Source organism: Loxodonta africana, chromosome 10 (assembly GCF_030014295.1).
Source record: "Loxodonta africana isolate mLoxAfr1 chromosome 10, mLoxAfr1.hap2, whole genome shotgun sequence".
Classification (NCBI taxonomy): Eukaryota; Metazoa; Chordata; class Mammalia; order Proboscidea; family Elephantidae; genus Loxodonta; species Loxodonta africana.
The window spans coordinates 104,178,644-104,199,819 of NC_087351.1; the positions used below are offsets into that span (position 1 = coordinate 104,178,644).

At 41.5% G+C, this 21,176-nt stretch overlaps 1 protein-coding gene across 3 annotated transcripts in view; it reads right to left on the reverse strand.

The window, feature by feature from the left end:
• The window catches only part of RPS6KA5 (ribosomal protein S6 kinase A5), a 203,778-nt gene that overhangs the window by 94,495 nt on the left and 88,107 nt on the right, over positions 1-21,176 (reverse strand). For 2 of the 3 annotated variants that reach the window (XM_003408821.4, XM_023546495.2), the window contains exon 3: positions 14,603-14,821. In XM_003408821.4, the coding sequence (XP_003408869.1) occupies positions 14,603-14,821 (219 nt within the window). Of the gene's footprint in view, positions 1-14,602; positions 14,822-21,176 lie in introns of those variants that run through there. The other variant, XM_023546497.2, reaches the window with a different exon arrangement.

The window sequence follows — 21,176 nt, forward strand, 5'->3', positions numbered from 1 at the left end:
TATAGGACAGAACAGGATTGCCCCATAGGGTTTCCATGGAGTGGCTGGTGGATTTGAACTGCCAACCTTTTGGTTTGCAGCCAAGTTCTTAACCACTGCGCCACCAGGAAATATCACCACAAACTTGATGCCATTACCATAGTCTAAGGTTTAAAACAGCCTCATGCTACTAAAGTCAATGGATGCTTTTCATTCCTCATATTACTTGAGTTTTCAGTTGCCCTTTTACATTTGCATGTATAACCACTTCAATCTTGAAATATTCTTTCCTTTGGTTTTCCTGATCCTGCATTCTCCTCACACCTCTCTGGCTGTTCCTTCTCAGACTCCTCTCCTAGTTTCTCTTCCTCTACCTAACCTTTAAATTCTGGATGTTCCTTAGGGCTCTATCTTAGGTCTTCGCTTCTGAACTCTATACTCACAGATCCAAGATGGAACTTCATAGCCTGTATCTACTTCAGTGTTGCCTACCTCTCATTACATGGTACCCCCATCTGCCAGATACTCCTGGGTTAGAAACTCCTCAGTGCTTCCTTGACATTTCCCTTTCCCTCATATCCTACATTCACTCTATGACTAAACCTTGTTTTCTCTACTAAAAATTTCTTGAACCTCTCCAATTTTCTCCAGCTCTACTGTGACCTCAGGATATTATACAAGCCATCACTATCTCCACCTGATACTACTGTAACAGCTTTTTACATTTCTCCATTTCCACTGCCACCTGGAACTATGACCCATCTCTCCTGCAGACACTGTTACAGTCTTTAGGATGTCTCCCTGCATCCATGCTTGTCTCCGGCACTGCAGCAGGGGTGATTTTTCAAAATGTCAATATGACCAAGACACTCTCATGCTTCAAATCCATCAATGGTGGGCCCATTAATCTTCTGATACATAATAACTGAACTAGCTAATGCATATTGTTCTTTTACTATGTGCCTAAAGCTTTACATGTATTAAAAAATGAGGTCCTACCAACAACCCTATGAAGTTGGTATTATTATCACTTGATTTTACAGATGGAGACTGAGGCTTAGGGTGGTAGATTTGAAATGGCCACAAATTCTTTGCAGCAACTCCTCAAGAGATGGAGTCTGTTTCCCCATCCCCTGACTCTGGGCTGACCTCGTGACTCGTTTTGACCAACAGAATGTGGCAGAGAAATGTTATGTGACTTCTGAGCCTAGGCCTCAAGGGCTTGCAGCATCTGCTCTCTCTCTTGCTGCCCTGAGACAGTGATGTGAAGAGGGCTGGGCTGGCCTAGTGTAGAATGAGATCATGGGGAGCAGAGATAAGCCATCCTAGCTGAGGACCCTAAACCAGCACCAACCCCCAGGGAACTGCAGTCACAAGAACAACCCGAAGGAAAACTGGCGAAAGAACCGCCCACGTGACCCAGCCCAAATTACACTGTCCAAAAACGGTTGCATCAAGCCACTAAATTTGGAGGAAGTTGTGGAGCCCTGGTGGTGCAGTGGTTAATAATAGCTCATCTGCTAACCAAAAAAAGTCAGCAGTTTGAATCCACCAGCCACTCCCTGGAAACCCTACGGGGGGCAGCTCTACTCTGTCATAGAGGGTCGCTATGAGTCAGAATTAACAGCAATGGTTTTTTGTTTTTGTTTCATTGTGTAGAAAAGGCTGACAGATACATTAGTAACTTGTTGATCATGTTTGTAACTAGGTGACTTGCTCACAGTTAGTAAGTGACAAAAATGGAATTTAACTCCAAGTCAACCTGCTCCAGAATCTAAAGGCCCTGCATGACCTGACCTTCCCATCAAGCTGCCCAGGACTCTGCACTGCTCAACCTTACCTTCTTTGTAGTCCTCTACTGCTCCATACACACCTTCCCGTCTTCGGGCTGTCAGACATGCTGGGTGGATCCCCATGCCTGGAATGTTCTTCCCTATCCCACCCTAACCCCTATTCTTCCTCTTAGTCACCATTTAAACATTACTTCCCTAGAAAGGATGTCTCTGATAACCCAGATTAGATGTAGTTCTTCTCATCATATGCTCTCATTAGTGCCTTCTGCACTTCCTTCCACTTATTTTAATGGCAATTACTTACCCGTGTGTACTAATTTATTTAACATCTGCCCCACCCTTTAGACAATAAGACCCTGAGGGCAAGAATCATGTCCAGCTTCTCTGTTACTATATCCGAGCACCCGGCACACAGTAAGGAGGCAAATATTTGAAGAACGAGTGAAAAGTTTTAGAGATGACAATATCTTGATGTGGTTCATCTACTGTATCAAAGAGACCAATATTCCAAAGAGTCCTTGAAGAAACCTACATGAAGAACTTAAGACGTGCAGTATCTCTCAGAGGAGCTGTCCTTTGTTCTTCCAGAGTCCTGCAAGGAGTCCTGTGCCTCTAAACTGGTCCAGCATGAGGCTATGGACTGTAGAAAAATTGCTTAACACAAAGGTTTGGTCAACAGCATATATCTAGAGACAAAACTAATTAGAGTGCTCAGGGGTTTTACCAATGCACAGTAATTCTAGTTCTGTAACACAATCATCTGTCCTTTTAGAAAATAACTTAAAATTACCACGTTACAGTGTGAGATTCTTTCTTGTTCCCTTTTTTAATTAAAAAAAAACTTTTTTCTCTACCAGGGTGAAGTTCCTTTAACTTAGGGCACATTATTCTCACGATGGAGCCCTGGTGGTGTAGAGGTTAAGAGTTCGGCTGCTTATCAAAAGGTCAGCAGTTGGAATCCACCATGCACTCCTTGGAAATCCTATGAGGCAATTCTACTCTGTCCTATAAGGTCACTATGAGTCGTAACTGACTCGACGGGAATGAGCTTGGTTTTTTTGGTTTTGTTGTCATGATATTAGGGATTCAATTTATATATTATTTCAGTGACATCTAATTTATACAGGTATTTAACAACAGCAAGCGGATTCTGCTTTGTTCTTACAGGGTCTCTCCACACTCCATCACACTTCCTTTTTGGGTTCAGAACAGCATGCACGCACGTGGGTGTGGGTGTGTGTGTGTGTGTGTGTGTGTGTGTACGCATTTAAGGGAATGTGGGTGAAGACTGGAAGAGGGAAGCAGCCTTGACACTTGTAAATCTGCTTTTTTAAAACAGGGAATTAATCCTGAGATCTTGAACTGAAGATTGGCATGCAACTTCCAAGATTCTAGCAATTCCCTAAGACTTAAAATTACTCATGGAGTTCTGCGAAGCAATATTTCATGGGATTAACATAAGGGCAAATAGCATCTGCTCTCAATCAAAATTATTACTTTCTAAGCATAGGCTATTTACTTAGATCAAACATTCCAAAACAAAAAGATTAGGTGTTCAAAGTCACTTAAAAGATTTGCAATGATATTTTGTATTCACGCTACTGGCATCACCTTTGAGAAGCCACATGACAGCAGAAGAGAAGGAACAAGTTAGTTTGTTGACAAGGAAGTTACATTGATAGCTTGGTAGAGAAGAGTGTCAGCAGCTCAAGGCCTCTGCAAATCTGACTTAATAGTGAGCCCAGAAATCTCCCCATCATTCTGTACTTCAGGAGCTATTGACATAGAGACAGAAATCCACTGGAAATACTGAGTTAGATCAACCTTAAAGGGTTACTGAAAAGTACTGAAACTATCTCAACAGGACTATTTTCCACTGAGGATGCAAGAGGATAACTTTGCACAGATCTGATGAACTTTTTAAGGCTATGTCTAATTCGTGCAACCTCCCGGAAGTCAGGTGGTAGGAGAAGAGGGGGCAGTTAACTGAGAGGGAGAAGGGCCAGATCCTCTATCTCCTGCTTTCAAGGAAAGACACTCTGTTCTGCTTTCACTCTTCGAACACCTACTTATTTCTAGTAATGCTCTGGCTGACCTCTAGACAGCTAACTTTCCTATCTCAAAGTTTCTGATTTAGAATCTCTCTCTCGTATTTCTTCTGGTAAAAAACCAAACCCTCTGCCTCTGAGTGGGTTTGAGTCATAGCGACACTTCCCAAACGGCTACCTGTTATTCCCATAATTCTCCCCATAATTCAGACCACAAACTTGTCTGTTCTTTATTTTTTTTACGATTACTTGTGCCCACCCCACCCCCTGCCACCAAGTGTTTCTCTCTTTCAGGTATGCTTCACAGATATCAACTCCCACACATTCTGGTTCTCATTTCTACCCACTCTTCCTCCTCCAGACCACCTTTTTTTTTTGATCTTGCTAAACTATAGACTTAATATGATGTTCCACACACATTGGAAAGCAATTTCTTTTTAATGCCATGCCAACATCATCTCACTTTTCACTTTGCTTTTAGCTGAACATTATAATGGCACCTCCTGCAAATGCATTCTAGCTTATCAAAATCCTAATAAAGCTCTAAGATATACTGTCATCGATTGAATTCTGTCCTCCCAAAATATGTGTCAACTTGGTTAGGCTACAATTCCCAGAATTGTGTGGTTGTCCTTCATTTTGTGATTGTAATTTTCCTATGTGTTGTGAAACCTGATCTCTGTCTGTGATTAACGAGGCAAGGTTGGTGCCATAGATTGAACTGTGTCATCCCCCTCCCCCAAAATATTTGTCAACTTTGCTGGGCCAGGAGTCCCAGTATTGTGTGACTGTCCACCATTTCATGTGATTTCCCTATGTGCCGTAAATCCTATCACTATGATGAAATGAGATGGATTAGTGGCAGTTGTATCGATGAGATACACGATATCAAATAGTGTCTTAAGCCAATCTCTTTGAGATGTAAGAGAGGAACGAGCAGAGAGACAGGCAGACCTCAAAACACCAAGAAAGCAGCGCCAGGAGCAGAGTGCTTCCTTTGAACCTGAGGTTCCTGCCCTGAAATACTCCCAGACCAAGGGAAGACTGATGACAATGACCTTCCTCTAGAGCCGATGGAGAGAGAAAGCTTTCCCTTGGAGCCGGTACCCTGAATTCAGACTTCTAGCCACCTGACTATGAGAGAATAAGCTTCTCTTTGTTAAAGTCATCCACTTGTGGTATTTCTGTTATAGCAGCACTAGGTGACTAAACAATTGGATTATGTTAAAGAAGATTAGGGTGGGATTGTAAGACCCTTACTAAGGTCACATCCCTGATCCAAGGTAAAGGAAGTTTCCCTGGGGTGTGGCCTGCATCACCTTTTATTTTACGAGAAAGAGATAAAAGGAAAGGAAAGTGAGCAGAGAGTGAGGGAACCTTATACCACCAAGAAAGCAGCTCCAGGAGCAGAGCCTGTCCTTTGGACCCAGGGCGCCTGGGAGGAGAAACTTCTAGTCCAGGGGAAGGCTGATGACAAGAACCTTCCTCCAGAGCCGACAGAGAAAGCCTTCCCCTGGAGATGATGCCCTGAATTTGGACTTGTAGCCTACTAGGCTGTGAGAGAATAAGTATCTCTTTGATAAAGCTATCCACTTGTGGTATTTCTGTTACAGCAGCACCAGATAACTAAGACAGAATTTGGTACTGAGAGTGGGGTGCTGCTCTAACAGATGCCTAAAATGTGAATGGGCAGAAGACTCAGAAGGAAATGAAGAAGGCTGTTACACCGACAGTGGCGCAGACTGCGAGAGGCAGTGGCAGAGAACCGGCAGCAGCAGAACCAGACTACCAGTGCCAGAGAGCGCCGGAGCTGACCCACGGAGCAAAAGAGCTGAGTGCCTCTGCACAGGAGGCTTCCTGGCAGAGTAGGCTGCTTCCAGGCACTTATCGGTGAAACTAGGCTTGCCGAACCATGGAGCAAGACAGCTGAGTGCCTTCTGGCTGAAGTTTACTGGCACAGTGGGGTGCCTCCAGGACCTTATTGGTGGAGCTATAGAGCTTTGGAACATCTGCCCCAGCAGGGCAGGCGCTGGCATGAGGCCTCAGGGACTGAGAGGTTGAGGAACCAGGAAGCAGAAGTTGAAGGGACAAGGAGCACAGGAAGCAGAGCTGCCTCAGTCTCAAAGGGTATGGCCATGACCTCTGGGGTTTCAAAGGGTGGAGCCATGGCCTCTGGTGTTTCTAAGGTTGCAGTTGCCAATGAAATGGTCTGGGAGAGTGGTGCTCCTAAAGCTGAGGGAACGGAGTTGCCGTTCCAATGGGCCTGGAAGGCAGAGCTAAAGCCCAGAGGCGAGGGACCTCCACTCAGAATCCAGACAGTATGGCCAATACCTAGAGGCTGGAGGGCAGGGCCATTGCGTGAAAGGTCTCAGAGAACAGAGGATTATTTTTAAGCCTTGAGGGCTAATGCAATATGTTCTGTTAACTTGCTTGGTGCCTGTTATGCCTTCTTTCGCCTAAATTTCTCAAATTGTAATGCAAATGTCTAGCTTGTGCCTCTTCTGCCATTTTACTTTGGAAGCAGATAACTTCTATTCTAGACTTCACAGAAGAAGAGGAATTTTTGAATTCTGGACTGGAGTTGATTTAAGTTTTTTGCTATGATATGATGGGGTGAATATGTTTTATGTGTGGCGAGGACATGAATTTTGGGGGACCTCATACCACCAAGAAACAACACCGGGAGCAGTGTGCATCTTTTGGACCTGAGGTGCCTGCACTGAGAAGCTCCTTGACCAGAGGAAGACTGATGACAAGGACCTTCCTCCAGAGCTGACAGAGAGAGAAAGCCCTTCCCTGGAGCTGACACCCTGAATTTGGACTTCTAGCCTACTAGATTGTGACAGAATAAATTTCTCTTTGTTAAAGCCATCCACTTGTGGTATTTCTGTTATAGAAGTACTACATAACTAAGACACGTACCTATTCATCGGAACTGCAATATTTACTTCAAAGCAACAAAGCTCTCTCAGTTGCTATCTGCATTGCCATACTACCAAGTAAAATGTATCATGAACCAGTCTGTTACCATTTCAGCAAGTATCCCTATCCATGTAATTTTTCAGATAAAACTACCACTCAAAAGTAAAACTTTAAATACCTTTTAACTCATGTTAAAAAGATGACTCACGATGACAGGCTGTCTACAAGGCTAGGTTGGCATTCATTATTGAGAACGCTCTTTGCATCACCTTTATAAATACCTTTGTGATTTGCTTCTTTAGTGTCTTATGAATTCTACTGATTAATCTGACAGTTTACAGACTCATACATCATCTGGTGTTTTGACAAAATCACCACTAACTGAGATCAGAGAACACCAAAAGAAAAATTGCTTTTTACAGATTATTTTCCACATAGAACTCCCACCCACTGTTAGTTGAAATGAATATGAGTTTTATGACAGAAAAGGAGAACAGATGAAAATATTTTTATATTTCTTGTTGTAACCATGCACAGGTACAGAAAAAGTTATAAAAGGAGAGATATGGTCTCCATATTATAAGACTTGGAAAAGTAAAAAGAAATATAAAGGAAAAAAATCATCAAATCCATAGGATGCCATTACATACAAATTAAAACAAGCCTAAAAATATATTAAGGCTGTAGAAATGTATAAAAGCAAAACACACAAACACAACAGAAATGTGGCTTATAACAGGCTGATAGCAGGGTTCAACAAATTACAGCCTGAAGGTCAAAAACCAGTGCCCCACTGTTTTTGTAAATAAAGTTTTATTGAACACAATCATGCCCATTTGTTTATGGTCCATGGTTAAGAGCTTGGCTGCCAAACAAAAGGTTGGCAGTTCAAATCCACCAAACGCTCCTTGGAAACTATGGGGCACAGTTCTACTCTGTACTATAGGGTTGCTATGAGTTGGAATCAGCTCGACAGCAATGGGTATTTTTTGTTTCTAGTAATAAAGACCTTAAGGGCTGCAAAGCCTGAAATATTTATCATCTGACCCCTTACAGAAAAATTGACAACGCTGGTTTAAAGGATGGCAGAAGTAACAGAGATGAATGGAAGGCAATTAAAAACTAAATAAAGCATGCTATAGGAAACAATCATACATACTCAGTTCTGATAGAAATGCTAGTCTTTTTCATATCTGGACACTAAAGTCAAATGTCACAGGTAAGCGTCAGGCAAGATAATACTAACATTATAATAATTTTATCACTTGGAGAAGACTGTGCCAACGATGCCAATTTCATGCCAATGGAGCAAGCAAGCCCTGTCAAGAAGTCTGCATGGAGCCATGGGTCGATCCTAGTAGGAGTGTGATGGCTGCCTGGACTTGAATACCCACTTCTGCTTCCAAAACATCTCAAATAACAGCAAGAAGAATGACTTTACACCTCCATGATCTACTTCCACAGCAAAACTAAGAGACAACCAAAACTCATATACACCAAACTACATGCTGTGGGCAGGCTGAGAAGGAACAGGGCAGGACACAAGCACAGAGGGAAGGTAAGGAAATTCAGTAAGAGAGCAGGATATAAAATTAAGATACAAAAATTAATTGCCTTCAGCTAGAAGATACAGTGGAAAAAGAGACCCCATTTACAACAGTAATAAATGATGCAGTATCTATGATTAATTTAATAAGAAATGTGGAAAACCTAGGAGGAAAATGTCAAAATACTCTGTACTAAAGGTCGCAGAAGTAGGTTTCAACAAGTGAGAAGACATACCATGTTCTTGGGTAGGAATAACCAATATTATAAAAATGTAAATTTTCCCTAAATTAACTTTTAAATTTAAAACCATTCCAACAACAACAACAAAAAAAACTCTAACAAGACCCCTCTTCCCCGAACTGGGTCAGTTGATTCTGAAGTTCACATGGAAAATAAAAAAACAGGAAGAGTTCTCCAAAAAGCTCTGCCAAATAACAGCAATGAGGGATGAGGGGAGACTAGCTTTGCCAGGTATTAAAACATAAACTTAAATCACAATAAATTAAAACAGTCTGGTACTGATACATGATTCAACAAACCAGACAGAATGGGAACTCTAGAAACGGACCCAAATACATATGAGAATTTAATACATGAAAAAGGCAGCAATTTAAGTCAGTGGACTTTTAAATAATGGTGTTGGAACTACTAGGTAGTTTTTAGGAAGGAAAAACGTTAAATCCTTACTTCGCATCATAGCCAAAAAAAAACTCCATATGGATCAAAGTTCTCCATGCAAAATATAAAACCATGCAAGTACTAGGTGAAAACATGAGTAAATTCGTTTATAACCTTAGAGTTGGAGAGACCTAACTATGACTCAAAATCCATAAGTTAAAAAAAATTTTTTTAAATATATTTCACTACACATAAATTTAAATTTTTTACATGGCAAAAACATCACAAGCAAAGTCAAAAGGCAAATAGAAAACAGAGGAAGATATTTATCATTCATGTCACAAATGTTTAATCTCCCTAAGAACACAGAGAAATTAAGAAGAAAAAAAAACGAGCAAAGGGCACTGTGGGGTTTACAATCAGCTTTACCCAAGAAGCTGGCCTCTGACCTTGCTTCCTGAGAGATAATCTCTAAAACCTTGGAGTTTGCCCAGTGACTGAAATATCTTTGTTACCTAACAGGGCTCCAGGCCTGAGGGTTTATGCCAATAAGGTGACTCCTGAGCAGGGGCTGGCCAGGCCAGAAAAACCCACCACTTGATACTGGACAACAGTGCTTTAACCATAGGAAAAGGTGCTCACTCTCTCAGGACAACACTGTAACTGAGACACTACCCACCCACTAGACAGGCGACTATCCAGAGGTCTGATAATAACTCCGTGGAGGGAAGGCACTCTCATACAACGCTGGTGGGAGTGTAAAACGGTACAACCACTATGGAGGGGAATTTGGCAGACTTACAGATGGCAAAAAAAGATCCAGCTATCTCCCTTCCAGGGATCAATCCTGCAATTTTTCCATGCAAGTGGGAAATGACATATGTACAAGTTATACCCTGAAACATTACAATAATAAAAGACTGGAAACAACCCAAGGATGCAGCCACAGAGAGCCGGTGAAGTACACTATAGAACAGAATGGAATTTGCTGTGGAATACAGGGAATGGAGTACTGTGCAGGAATAAGAGGAGTGAGGAGAATCTCTGTTAACAGATGTCGAGTGATCTCTAGGACTCACTGTTAAGTGAAAAAAGAAAGATGCAGAACAGTGCATAGAGTAAAGGCTACCTTTGGTTATGACTGATGGCACCAAGGACCCTGAAATGCGGCAGGCAATACATGAGGTAGCTTGTTAACTTCTTACTCTGAATGTCGATCGTTAAAGGGAAAGAAATATGCACGTATCTTGCCTCTCCATCAGAAGCTGTATTTCAGAATAACCAGTGTAGCAGTTGATGACAAAAAGCTGTCCTTTACAGAAGAATGTTGCAAATAAATACAGAAGGAATGATAGTTTTAGAAAATCAGCGTTTTGCAACTCTTAATGGAACTACTGATTTATGCAAGGAGTTATCAGATGTTATTAAAGCCATAAGGTGTCAAAACACCACACAGATTACTTTCACTTCTAAGGAAAAAAACAACTGCATAATGAAGGGATTAGGCTGTCATCTCTGAAACCCAATCTTAGCATTACTAATTATGGAACTACCAGATAATAGGTCCCACCTAACGTGATAGAATATGAAATATACAATATCACCTGTGGCGTACTCCAGTCAAAATGCTTAAGTTTAATCTATCAAGTCCTTAGAACTAATTTCTCAATTAGCAAACTTCAGCAGAGAGAGGAATAAGCTAAAAGACATAGGGAGATTTTTCAGGTGAATATGCCAAGGATACAAAAATGGGAATGTTCTAGATTGGGATTTTAAGGACACAGCAATCAAGGAAATATTCCCAGACCGGATCCTAGTTTGGATACATTAGCTGTGAAAGATATTATTGTGACAATTAGTGAAATCTGAATATATAGGTGAAGTCTATTTCCCACTCATTGCATCTGGGCTAGTTTTGTGACGGAAGTGATGCCGGTGAATTCTACAGTCTAGCCTCAAGGCCTTGTAGACTCTACCTTTGCCCTCTTGGCAATCTTCATGGGCTGCCCTAAGACCACCATGCTATAAAGCTGATCTACTGTACTAGAGGATGAGAGGCCACATGGAGGTGAACAGAAGTGTCCCAGCCCACAGCCCACACCAATTATCAGACATGTGAGTGAAACTATCATGGCTCTTCCAGCTAAGCCAACCCTCCAGGTGAATGCCATATGAGGGAGCCCAGGCTAAACCAACAAGGGAAATACCCAACCAACCCACAGAATCATGAGAAAAATAAACTGTTGCTTAAGCTACTAAATTTTGGGGGTGATTTGTTATGTAGCCATAAATAGTTTGTACATGTGGGTATTAGAAAGGTAAACATTAGTAAATGAAAAAGGGTGGTTACAGATAATATGTACAGGGCAATCTTACTTTGATAACACACACATGCAGAGAGATACAAAGATCTAGAAGGATATATACTAAGTAATAACAGGGGGTACTTATGAGGTGAACTCTAGGTAGTGAAAATACAGTGTTTTTATTTTCTTATTTTTATAGCTTTTCTATATTTTCTCTACGTACATATATTATTTTATAATAAAATATGTGTTTCTAAACATATAACTTTTTTTTTTTTTTAAGTGGGTCTAGTCTTCTTAGTCATCAGACAGAAGGGTCAGCTGGTTCCCTGAAAAGCTGGAAATGTAAATTCTTGCTCTAATCTCTAACCAAAAAACAAAAAACCAAACCTGTTGCTGTTGAGTCGATACCAATTCGTAGCGACCCTACAGGACAGAGTAGAACTGCCCCATAGGGTTTCCAAGGGGCGGCTGGTGATTCGAACTACCAATCTTTTGGTTAGCAGCGAAGCTCTTAACCAGTTTGCCAACAGAGCTCCATTATAACCTCTAGTAGTATATAAAAACTGGATAAAGTCGATCAATCAATAAACCTAACTAAGTACATAGCACACATACAAGACTGACTTGGTAGGCATTTCAAGCTCTGCAAAAACTTAAAAAGAAAAACACAATAAACCAAACCCATTGCCAACTAGCCGATGCTGACTCATAGTGCCACTATAGGGCAGAACAGAACTGCCCCATAAGGTTTCCAAGGCTGTAAATCTTTATGGAAGCAGACTGCCATATTTTTCTCCCACAGAGTGGTGGGTTCGAACCGCTGACCCTTTCAGTTAGCAGCCGAGCACATAACCACTGTGCCACCAAGGCCCCAGCAAATACTTAAAAACATAAAATAACTTATAATAGAATCCTATCCTGGATTTCTGAGATTTTACCTTTAAGTCAAATAAGAATTGTGAACAGACACAAAGAGAAATTAAATTAAATCTATACAGGCAGGAGACAGAAGGGCATGCTTTCTAAATCCAACGCCTCACTTACTACGGAATGAATAGGCTGTCTCTTCCACATTCTACTGAGTTTTGTTTTGTTTTGTATTTATATATGGACACTGACAAAGAGCAAAAATAATGGAGAGCCAACAAGTACAAAGCAACATAATTAAGGACTACTGCTTTTTAATCAAACAGAAAATATTTCACTCATCTACTTTTAAATTAAAAACATGATTTACAAAACTACAGTATTTACACTGAACAGTAAAAACCATACTGGGTGCTATTATGGTAAGAGAATAGAAAAGAGAGAGAGAAGCTGTGGCGGAATGGAACAGTGCCCAGGAGCCTGGGTTCTCTTTAGCCTCTGACCGGTACTAGCTGTGCGACTTTAGGCATGGGATTTAACTTTTATGAGCTGGGTTACTGTAAAGGAAGAAGCTTGAACAAGATAATTATTCTAGTCTCTGTGGAATCCCTAAGCTTCCTTGGGGATTCTGGTAGGGTGAAGGACAGAAGAGACTGGTAGGACACAGTGCCCTTTAACCCAGATTCAAGCAGAGCCTCTCGCTTCTATTTGTTTTCCATTGGAATTTCCGTGCTTTCATCTGACGGAAGGGTTCTGCTGCTACAAATGTTTGAAACCACTGTATTAAAATATTTTGTCTCATATGATGTCGGATAAGAAAGGCATGCAGATTAAAATCAGCAAACATGCTGAGCAGGACAGCAAATACAGGAGGCAGACTCAAGGGCCAAAAGATACTGACCCACTGGAACAATGGGCAGATGATAACATGCACGGGGGCTCCGACAGAACAGGAGAGATTGTGCTCTATGCAGATAAAAGATTTAGGGTCGTTAGTTAATGGTAAGTACACATTGCGACATGAGCCTGAAGTATAACTTCCTGGCTCAAACAGCAAATGCAATGTTAGGTATCCTTAAAAAAAGCATAAGGGCAGCCGCGTCAGAGGTAGAACTCCTCCTTTTCATGTGAGAGAGCCGGGTTTGATTCCAGCCAATGCCCTCAAGCGCAGCCACTACCTATCTTGTCAGTGGAGGTTTGTGTGTTACTATGATACTAAACAGGCTTCAGTGGAGCTTCCAGATGAAGACTAGGAAGAAAGGCCTGGCAATCTGCGTGCAAAAATCAGTCAATGTAAATCCTATGGATCACAATAGTTCATCCCATCGTACGTGGGGTCATCAAGAGTCAGGGGGCCAACTCATGGCAATGAACAACAATAATAATAAAAGTACAGTTCCTAAAATAATTCAATAAAATTGCCAAATGTATTTAAAAGAAAATAAAAATCTGTTTGTACTACCACTAATCCAAGACTACAGGCAACATTTCTGGCTGATAAAACAGTGACTCTGGAATGAGTCAGATCTGAGTTCTAATCTTAATTCTCAAACTTACACTAGGTGTGCAATATTGAGACAAAGAGCCTCTGAGAATATCTGACACTGTAAATGAGAGGACCCTGGCAGTACAGGTGTGAGGGTCAGTGACAGCATGGATAACACTTGTTAGTGATACTATGGATAACACTGCAGGCGCTCAGGGAACAGCTAATGCTTAGAGAGCACTATGCCAAATACTATCTCATCTAATCCTCACAACAGCTCCAAGAGGGAATTATGATACATAAATGCAAATTAGCACAAGAATGGGATCAAAATCGTAATAGGTGGAATACTCAATGGTGACAGAGTGCAATACTAGAAGTACTGTCATTTATTTCTGGACTAGAAAATGGCACGACCTTTCTGCAAAGCAACCTGGCAATGTGCAGTGCGGACATTTCCAAAGTCCAAACACAATGATCCAAATTTATTTGGGAAAGGAAAGTGTTCAGAAGTGCCTGTTGAGGAGATGGAAGTGATCAAAGGGTGACTGATGAGTGGCTATCTCCATTATATGCAGGTTTTTCACCACCGGGAAAAGCAAAGCAAAGCATCTCTAAGAAGAGAAATCTTTTCTTTCATTCTTTTTTCTTTTTCCCAATTACTGGTTTCCACAAATTTCCCCTTGCCAGCCCAAGCTGTTGACCTTCGAGTTGCCGAGAAACTCCTGAAGTAGCAGCTGTGGCCCACTTCACCACTCAGCGCCTCCACGTAAATGGAGGCACACTGTCTGGGGAGGAAGATACTCCTAAGAATTCACCTGTTCCTTACGAGGCATAAAGGAGCGCAGAACAGAAGCATATGGATCCCTTTAGGCCAGGAGACCCCACATCCGGAGCAATGCACAAGTTTCAAGGAAATGCCACCACAGAGAAAAATGGGACCGAAGTGTACTGCCCTTTCAGTGCATCACGGTTCAAGACCAAAGGATAAATGTTTTCATAAAAGGTCTGACGACCATGGACTAAACTTACCTAAAATGAGGTGAAGCTTGGTTTCCGTCTGGAAAGCATAGTGCAAAGTAACCAAAAACGGTGACTGTCTAATGTGCTCCAGCACCTGGCGCTCTGTCCTTGTGTGCTCTGTCGTTTTGGCCTTTTGGACTATTGTTGCCTTTTTCAAAACTTTCATGGCATACAGCTTTCCAGTATCATGGCCACTTATTTTACGCACTAGAAATACTTTTCCATAAGCTGAAAATGAGAGAAAAAAATAAAAAGAATTAAAATGCTACCTAGGCAGAAGGGTAATTTATTGGAAGTTGAAAGTTACAAGGCACAAAAAGCACTCTTGGAAGAAAAAAGTACTCTGATTGCTGGCTGAAACAGTTCTTTGATGGGTTTCTTCAATTTTATACCAACTGTATTTCCAGGTCTAACCCTCAGTGTTTACATACCTAGCCACTGCTGACACGGTGAGGCCTTCACTCTTGTACTGTTATTCTCTCCTCAGTATTTTTAGCTGTAGGGAACTAGCTGTTATTATGGGCAACTAACCACAGTCTAATTCTAGCACAACTAGGACATCTCAGACATCAGATAAAAGCTCTAGGTATATATGCCTGCAGCTGACATGGACAAATGAAAACAGCTCTTAATAAGAATTCTATACACCCAATATAAAGCATGCACCCCAAGTACCCCCATATACTTAAAAAAAAAAAAAAAAGCCTAAAAAGTAACATAAACTGGTATTATATAAACAAAACAGGTCTTCAGATTAATGAACAGCAAAAGGCCATAAATCTCAAGCAATAAGATAGAATATTGCCCTTTACATCTCTGGGCAGTAATTCATGGCCCACTGGGTCAACCTCATCATACTTTCCATAAGTAAGGGCTCTGTCTGGCACAGTCCTGTGTGGGGGCCATGTGGGCACACTGCTTCACTGGGCAGAGCAAGGTTTTCTACATTTATTTTTGGTTGGGGTGAGGGGGGAGGGAAGGGAGAGAGGAGAAGGGAGGGCAGGCCAAAAACACCCTTTTTAGAAGAGAAAAGTCCCCAATTCATCCCATCAAGTTACAGACCCTGGTGACACAGTGCTTAAGTGCTGGGCTACTAACCAAAAGGGCTACTAACCCATCAGCTGCTCTGTGGGAGAAAGATATGGCAGTCTCCTTCCATAAAGATTATAGCCTTAGAAACCCTATGGGGCAGTTCTACCCTGTCCTATAAGGTCACCATGAGTCGGAATCGACTGGACAGCAATGGGTTTTGGTTTAGAGCTACAGTCCTCTTTTAAAATGCAAATGTCTCCCGGGATGGTTTAGACCAGTTCCACTTTAGAAGTTAAGTATTTCCACATAATTCTGTTATACTCTATCCACTAGAATTTGGAGTCAATTTGACTCATAGTGACCCCATGTGACAGAGCAGAAATGTACCATAGGGGTTTCTAGGCTGTACTCTTCATGGGACCAGATCGCCAGGTCTTTCTCCCACAAAGCCACTGTGTGGGTTCAAACTACCAACCTTTTGGTTAGCAGCCAAGCACTTAACTATTGTGCCACCAGGGTAGGAATAAGAGAGCTTTAAAGGAAGGGCCCTTGTAGCCTGTATGTTACTGAGTCCAGTACTTCAGGAACGAGGTAAGTCCTGACAGGTGATATACACCAGATCAGCGAATGACTGTATAGTCATGAGGAGAGCCAACACTTACTAAGGACCTGTCTATGTCAGGCACTGTGATGAGCCCTCTCCATGTGTTGACCCACTTAATCCTCAGAACAGCCCAGTGAAGTTAGTACTTTTGGTAGCCCCAAGTGGGTTCAGAATAGTAAGGAAGTAGCTAAAAAATGCTGATAGGAAGAGGCAAAACTGATTCAAACACAAGCAGTCTGACTCCAGGGACCATAGTCTTGTCCATAAATGAATTTAAAAAATGACTTTTCATGGATGCTGGAAATGGCTTGTTCTAGAGTTTAATAAGAGCAGTACCATAAACATACTGAACACATTCTGGAAGGCAGAAAAAGTTTACAAAAGGTTTGTGTCTTCTCTTATTGTGAAGAAGACAATTACAGGCTGAGATATTAATAAGGCAGAAGTGATATTAACAAGATATACCAGACAATTATAAATTGAGATATTAACAGGTATGCTTATTAATATTAATTATTAGAAGAAACTGGTAGCACAGCAGTTAAGCGCTCAGTTGCTAACCAAAAGGTCAGCAGTTCAAACCCACCGGCTGCTCTGCAAGAGAAAGAAGTGGCAGTCTGCTTCCCTAAAGATTTATAGCTTTGGAAACCCCAAGGGGCAGTTCTACTTGGTCCTGCAGAATTGCTTTGAGTTGAATCAACTTGACGACAATTGGCTTGTTTTTTTTTTTGTTGTTGTTGGGGGGGTAATTAATTATTAAGGCATAAAAATAAATAAATAAATAATTTTTTTAATATAAAAAGATGCTAATAAATTAACCTGAAGTATAAAAATGAAAAATGTACATCCATTCAGAAGCGATGGAATGAAGCTTGAAAGTATTCTAATGGAATGTACTCTATCTTCCAGAAGAGCAAGCCACTATAGATATATGTTGCTTAACATCCACCATACATTCTGTGAAATAGGATGTTATATGATTTGGAGGTTGTACGAGCACCTGGGTCCACTGGGCATGGGTCTCCCAGGCACACGGGCCCAGGGGCTGCTGTGTGGCACACTGCATGAGGCCTGGGCAGCTCCTGCTGCAGACACCCCAAGGGAGCACTCCGCAAGTCCTGTAGTGGGGAGGCTATGGATGAGGCCTGGGCAGTAGGGGAGCAGTCTCGACAACCCGGTGCCCCTGCCCTGGCCTGGCCCTGTGATGCCCGCCAACCTTGGGCGCTCAGAAGCTGGTCTCGGTGCCCATTCCTCCCAGTGGCAAGAGGGGCTGTGGGAAGGTGTTAGAAATATAAGTAGTGTATTTGAACTGTCGGAGAGCAAAAAGTGTCACCTTAAAGCAAAAACAAAGCCAGGGAAAAGGGAGAAATCAAAAGGCACCCCAGGCCAGGGTGGCCTCATGAATACCAATGTTTTTTGTCAATTATGGCTGGGCAAGATTTATGACTTGCGCCCCAAAGCTGTAAACAGCACATAAAACAGCAAACACTTGCTCCTTGTGGCATATTATGGCGGCAAAACATGAAAGTGGGAGTCAGGCCATAGAAGGCAAGAGCCAGCTGCAAATATCCGCTGGCTGTCTTCAAACTGGCCTGGTCAGATGTGGCATTTGAAACAAGAAGGCAGGTACAATAATCACCCTGCACTTTCTCCTCCAAACTGCTGACTTGACTGTCACAGACTTCTATACTAAGGCAGCCACAGGGAAGGCCAGCTCACCCATGAGAACCTGCCCAGAGAGGGCAGGGTGCAGGTCAAGGGGGGGCTGAAGGTGCAAGAGCCAGGCTGGGGCGCCTGGGGCACATACCTTTCCATCAGTGCACTATGACACCACCAGACAAAACAAAGGGACTAGCCCGCCAATTCACAGAAGCCAAGCGGGACTGGCGTTGAGAGTTTGGGCCTAGGCCTCCACTGCCACCACAGAGTAGGTGGCTTCTGAGCCACACGCAGCAGCTGGGCAGAAGTTGGGCTTCGACCTCAAGACAAGGGTCTGGAGTCCCAGCATTCAGACACCTGGGTGTCCTAGGCTACAGACGTATGTACAGTTGGATGTTGATCAAATGGATAAGCGACACATACCTGTATGCAGATTTGGGAGAAAATAAGGTCCTCTGCAAGTAGCTTTGGAGCTTTTGTGTTCCTTACATTCACATAGAACCTACTCTAAGTTCGTGCTCTCCCAGATTCGTATCTCCAGAGTGCCATACCATACCATACCTATTGCTATCGAGTTGATTCCGACTCACAGTGACCCTACAGGACAGGGCAGAACTGTTCCATATGGTTTCCAAGGAGTGCCTGGTGGATTTAAACTGCCAACCTTTTGGTTAGCAGCCGTAGCTCTTAGCCACTATCATAGTCCTTACGAATTATGTAATCTATCTATCCTTTCCCATGCAGGAATTCTTTATACAGCATCCCTGAAAGATGGCTGTCAGCATCTCCCCAGCACTTCACATTTGTCTTTCAGCACAGGTCTTAACCATTTGACAGACAAACTGCTGGGAGTTAGCGCCTATCACTGAGTCCTTGGCAGCTGTTCAGATATATATTTTATCCCACTCAATTCTCTTAACATCCTTATAAGGAGGTGAGGATGATTATTTCGATTTTGCAAATTTAAAGTGTAGAAACGTTGGCTCTCTTGCCCATTCAGCCTGACTCCTGAGCCCACCCTCTTGGCTGTGTTCCACTGCCTCCCTTAAGTGAGTGGCCTCACAGGCAAATAGACAAGAAGCCAGGCATTAAACAGAAGTCACAATACGGGCTAGGTGTTCTAACAGTGGAATGCTACAACTTCCAAGAGGAAGAAGTTTTGTAAAGTAGCCCATTTTATTGAAAAAGGGTTCTAAACATTAGAAAAGTTTTCTTATAGTGAGTGGAATTACTATTGGTCCTACTTCTATCCTCTCTGGACTTACAAAAAATAATGTTAGTCTTTTTCTATAATTTTTCAAGTATTTGAAAACACTATCAAAATTGAATCCAACAACATATAAAAACAATCATACACCACAACCAAGTAGGTTTTATTCCAGGTACACAACGCTTGTTCAACACTTGGAAATCAATTAATGTAAGCCATCACATTAACAGGCTAAAGAAGAAAAACCATCTGATCATATCAACAGATGTAGAAAAAACACCTGACAAAATCCAACACCCATTCATGATAAAAATTCTCAACACACTAGAAATAAAGAGGAACTTCCTTAACTTGATAAAGAACGTCTATCAAAAACCATCGCTAATATACTTAATTGTTAGAAACTAGATGCTTTCCCCAAAGATCAGGAAAAATACAAGGATAAGAATGTCTCCTCTCACCACTCCTATTCAACAATATGCTGGAATTCCTAGCTAATGCAATTAGACAAAAAAATAAAAAATATGCAGACTGGGAAGGAAAATCAAAAATGTCTTTGCAGATATGACTGCCTATGTAGAAAATCCTGAATAGCGCCAAAAAAAAAAAAAACAAAAAACCCAGACCAAAAAATTCTTGGAACTAATAAACAATTATAGCCAGGTTGCAAGATACCAAGTTAATACACAAAAGTCAACTGCTTTCCTGTATACCAGCAATGAACAATTGGAATCTAAAATTAAAACACAACATCATCTACATTAGCACAAAAAAAGAAAAAAAAACCACAGGTATGTACAAGATCTACATGCAGAAAACTACAAAACTCTGCTGAAAGAAGAAATCAAGGAAGATCTAAGTAAATGGAGAGACATTTCACGTCCCTGGTTAGGAAGACAGTATTATTAAGATGTCAGTTCTTCCTAACTTCATCTATAGATCCAATGCAACCCCAATCAAAATCCCGGAAAGTTATTTTGTGGGTATAGGCAGTTCCTGGGGTACAAATGTCCGACTTTTATGTACAACCCGTAGTTAAAAACCAACCCCTGTAAAGCCTATTATATTAAAAACTTGAGGTTCATAATAACAAACGGGCACCATTTGCGACACGTATCAAAACATTATTATTATTATATTATCATGTTAAAGATGTTTTAGTATATCTGAAAATGTTTCTTTAATGTTTTTTATGCATACGAAGGTACACTATATACTCTAAAGCAAACACTTTACTACCTGACGTTAGATACAAACCATACCTAACTGTTCTGACTTGCGTATAAACGTGACTTAAAGACAGACTGAGGAAAGGAACTCGTCCATAATCTGGGCGCTGCCTATACTGACAAACTGATTCTGAAGTTCGTATGGAAAGGCACGCCCATTAGAATGTCTAAAGTGCAAAACTCTGACAATCAAACGCTGGTGAGAACATAGAGCAAGAGGGACTGTCATTCATTGCTGGCGGGAATGCAAAATGGTAAAGCCACTTCGGAAGACAGTTTGGCAGCTTCTTACAAAGCTAAACACAGGCTTACCATGAGGTGTTCCTAGGTATTTATTCAATTAAATTGAAAACGATGTCCGCGTAAAAACCACACACGTTTATAGCAGCTTTATTCATAATTGCCAAAAATTCAAAGCAACTAAGATGTACCTTAACAGGTGAGTGGATAGATAAAACTGTGGTATCTCCATACAACAGAGTATTATTTAGCAATAAAAAGAAATAAGCTATCAAGCCACGAAAAGACATGGAAGAACCTTCGTGAAAAAAGCCAGTCTGAAAAGGCTACATGCTGCATGATTCCAACTACATGATATTCTGGAATGAAAACTACGGACACGATAAAAAGATCAGTGGCTGCCAGGGACAGCAAGAGGAGGATAAAGCAAAGGGCACTTTTAGGGCAGTGAAACTATTCTGTATGCTGCTGTAATGGCGGATATATGACTTTATGCATTTGTCAAGACTCAGAACTGTCCAACACAAAGAGTAAGCCCTAATGTAAACTAGGGACTTCAGTTAATAAGAATAATGTATCAATACTGCTTCACCCATTGTAATAAAATGT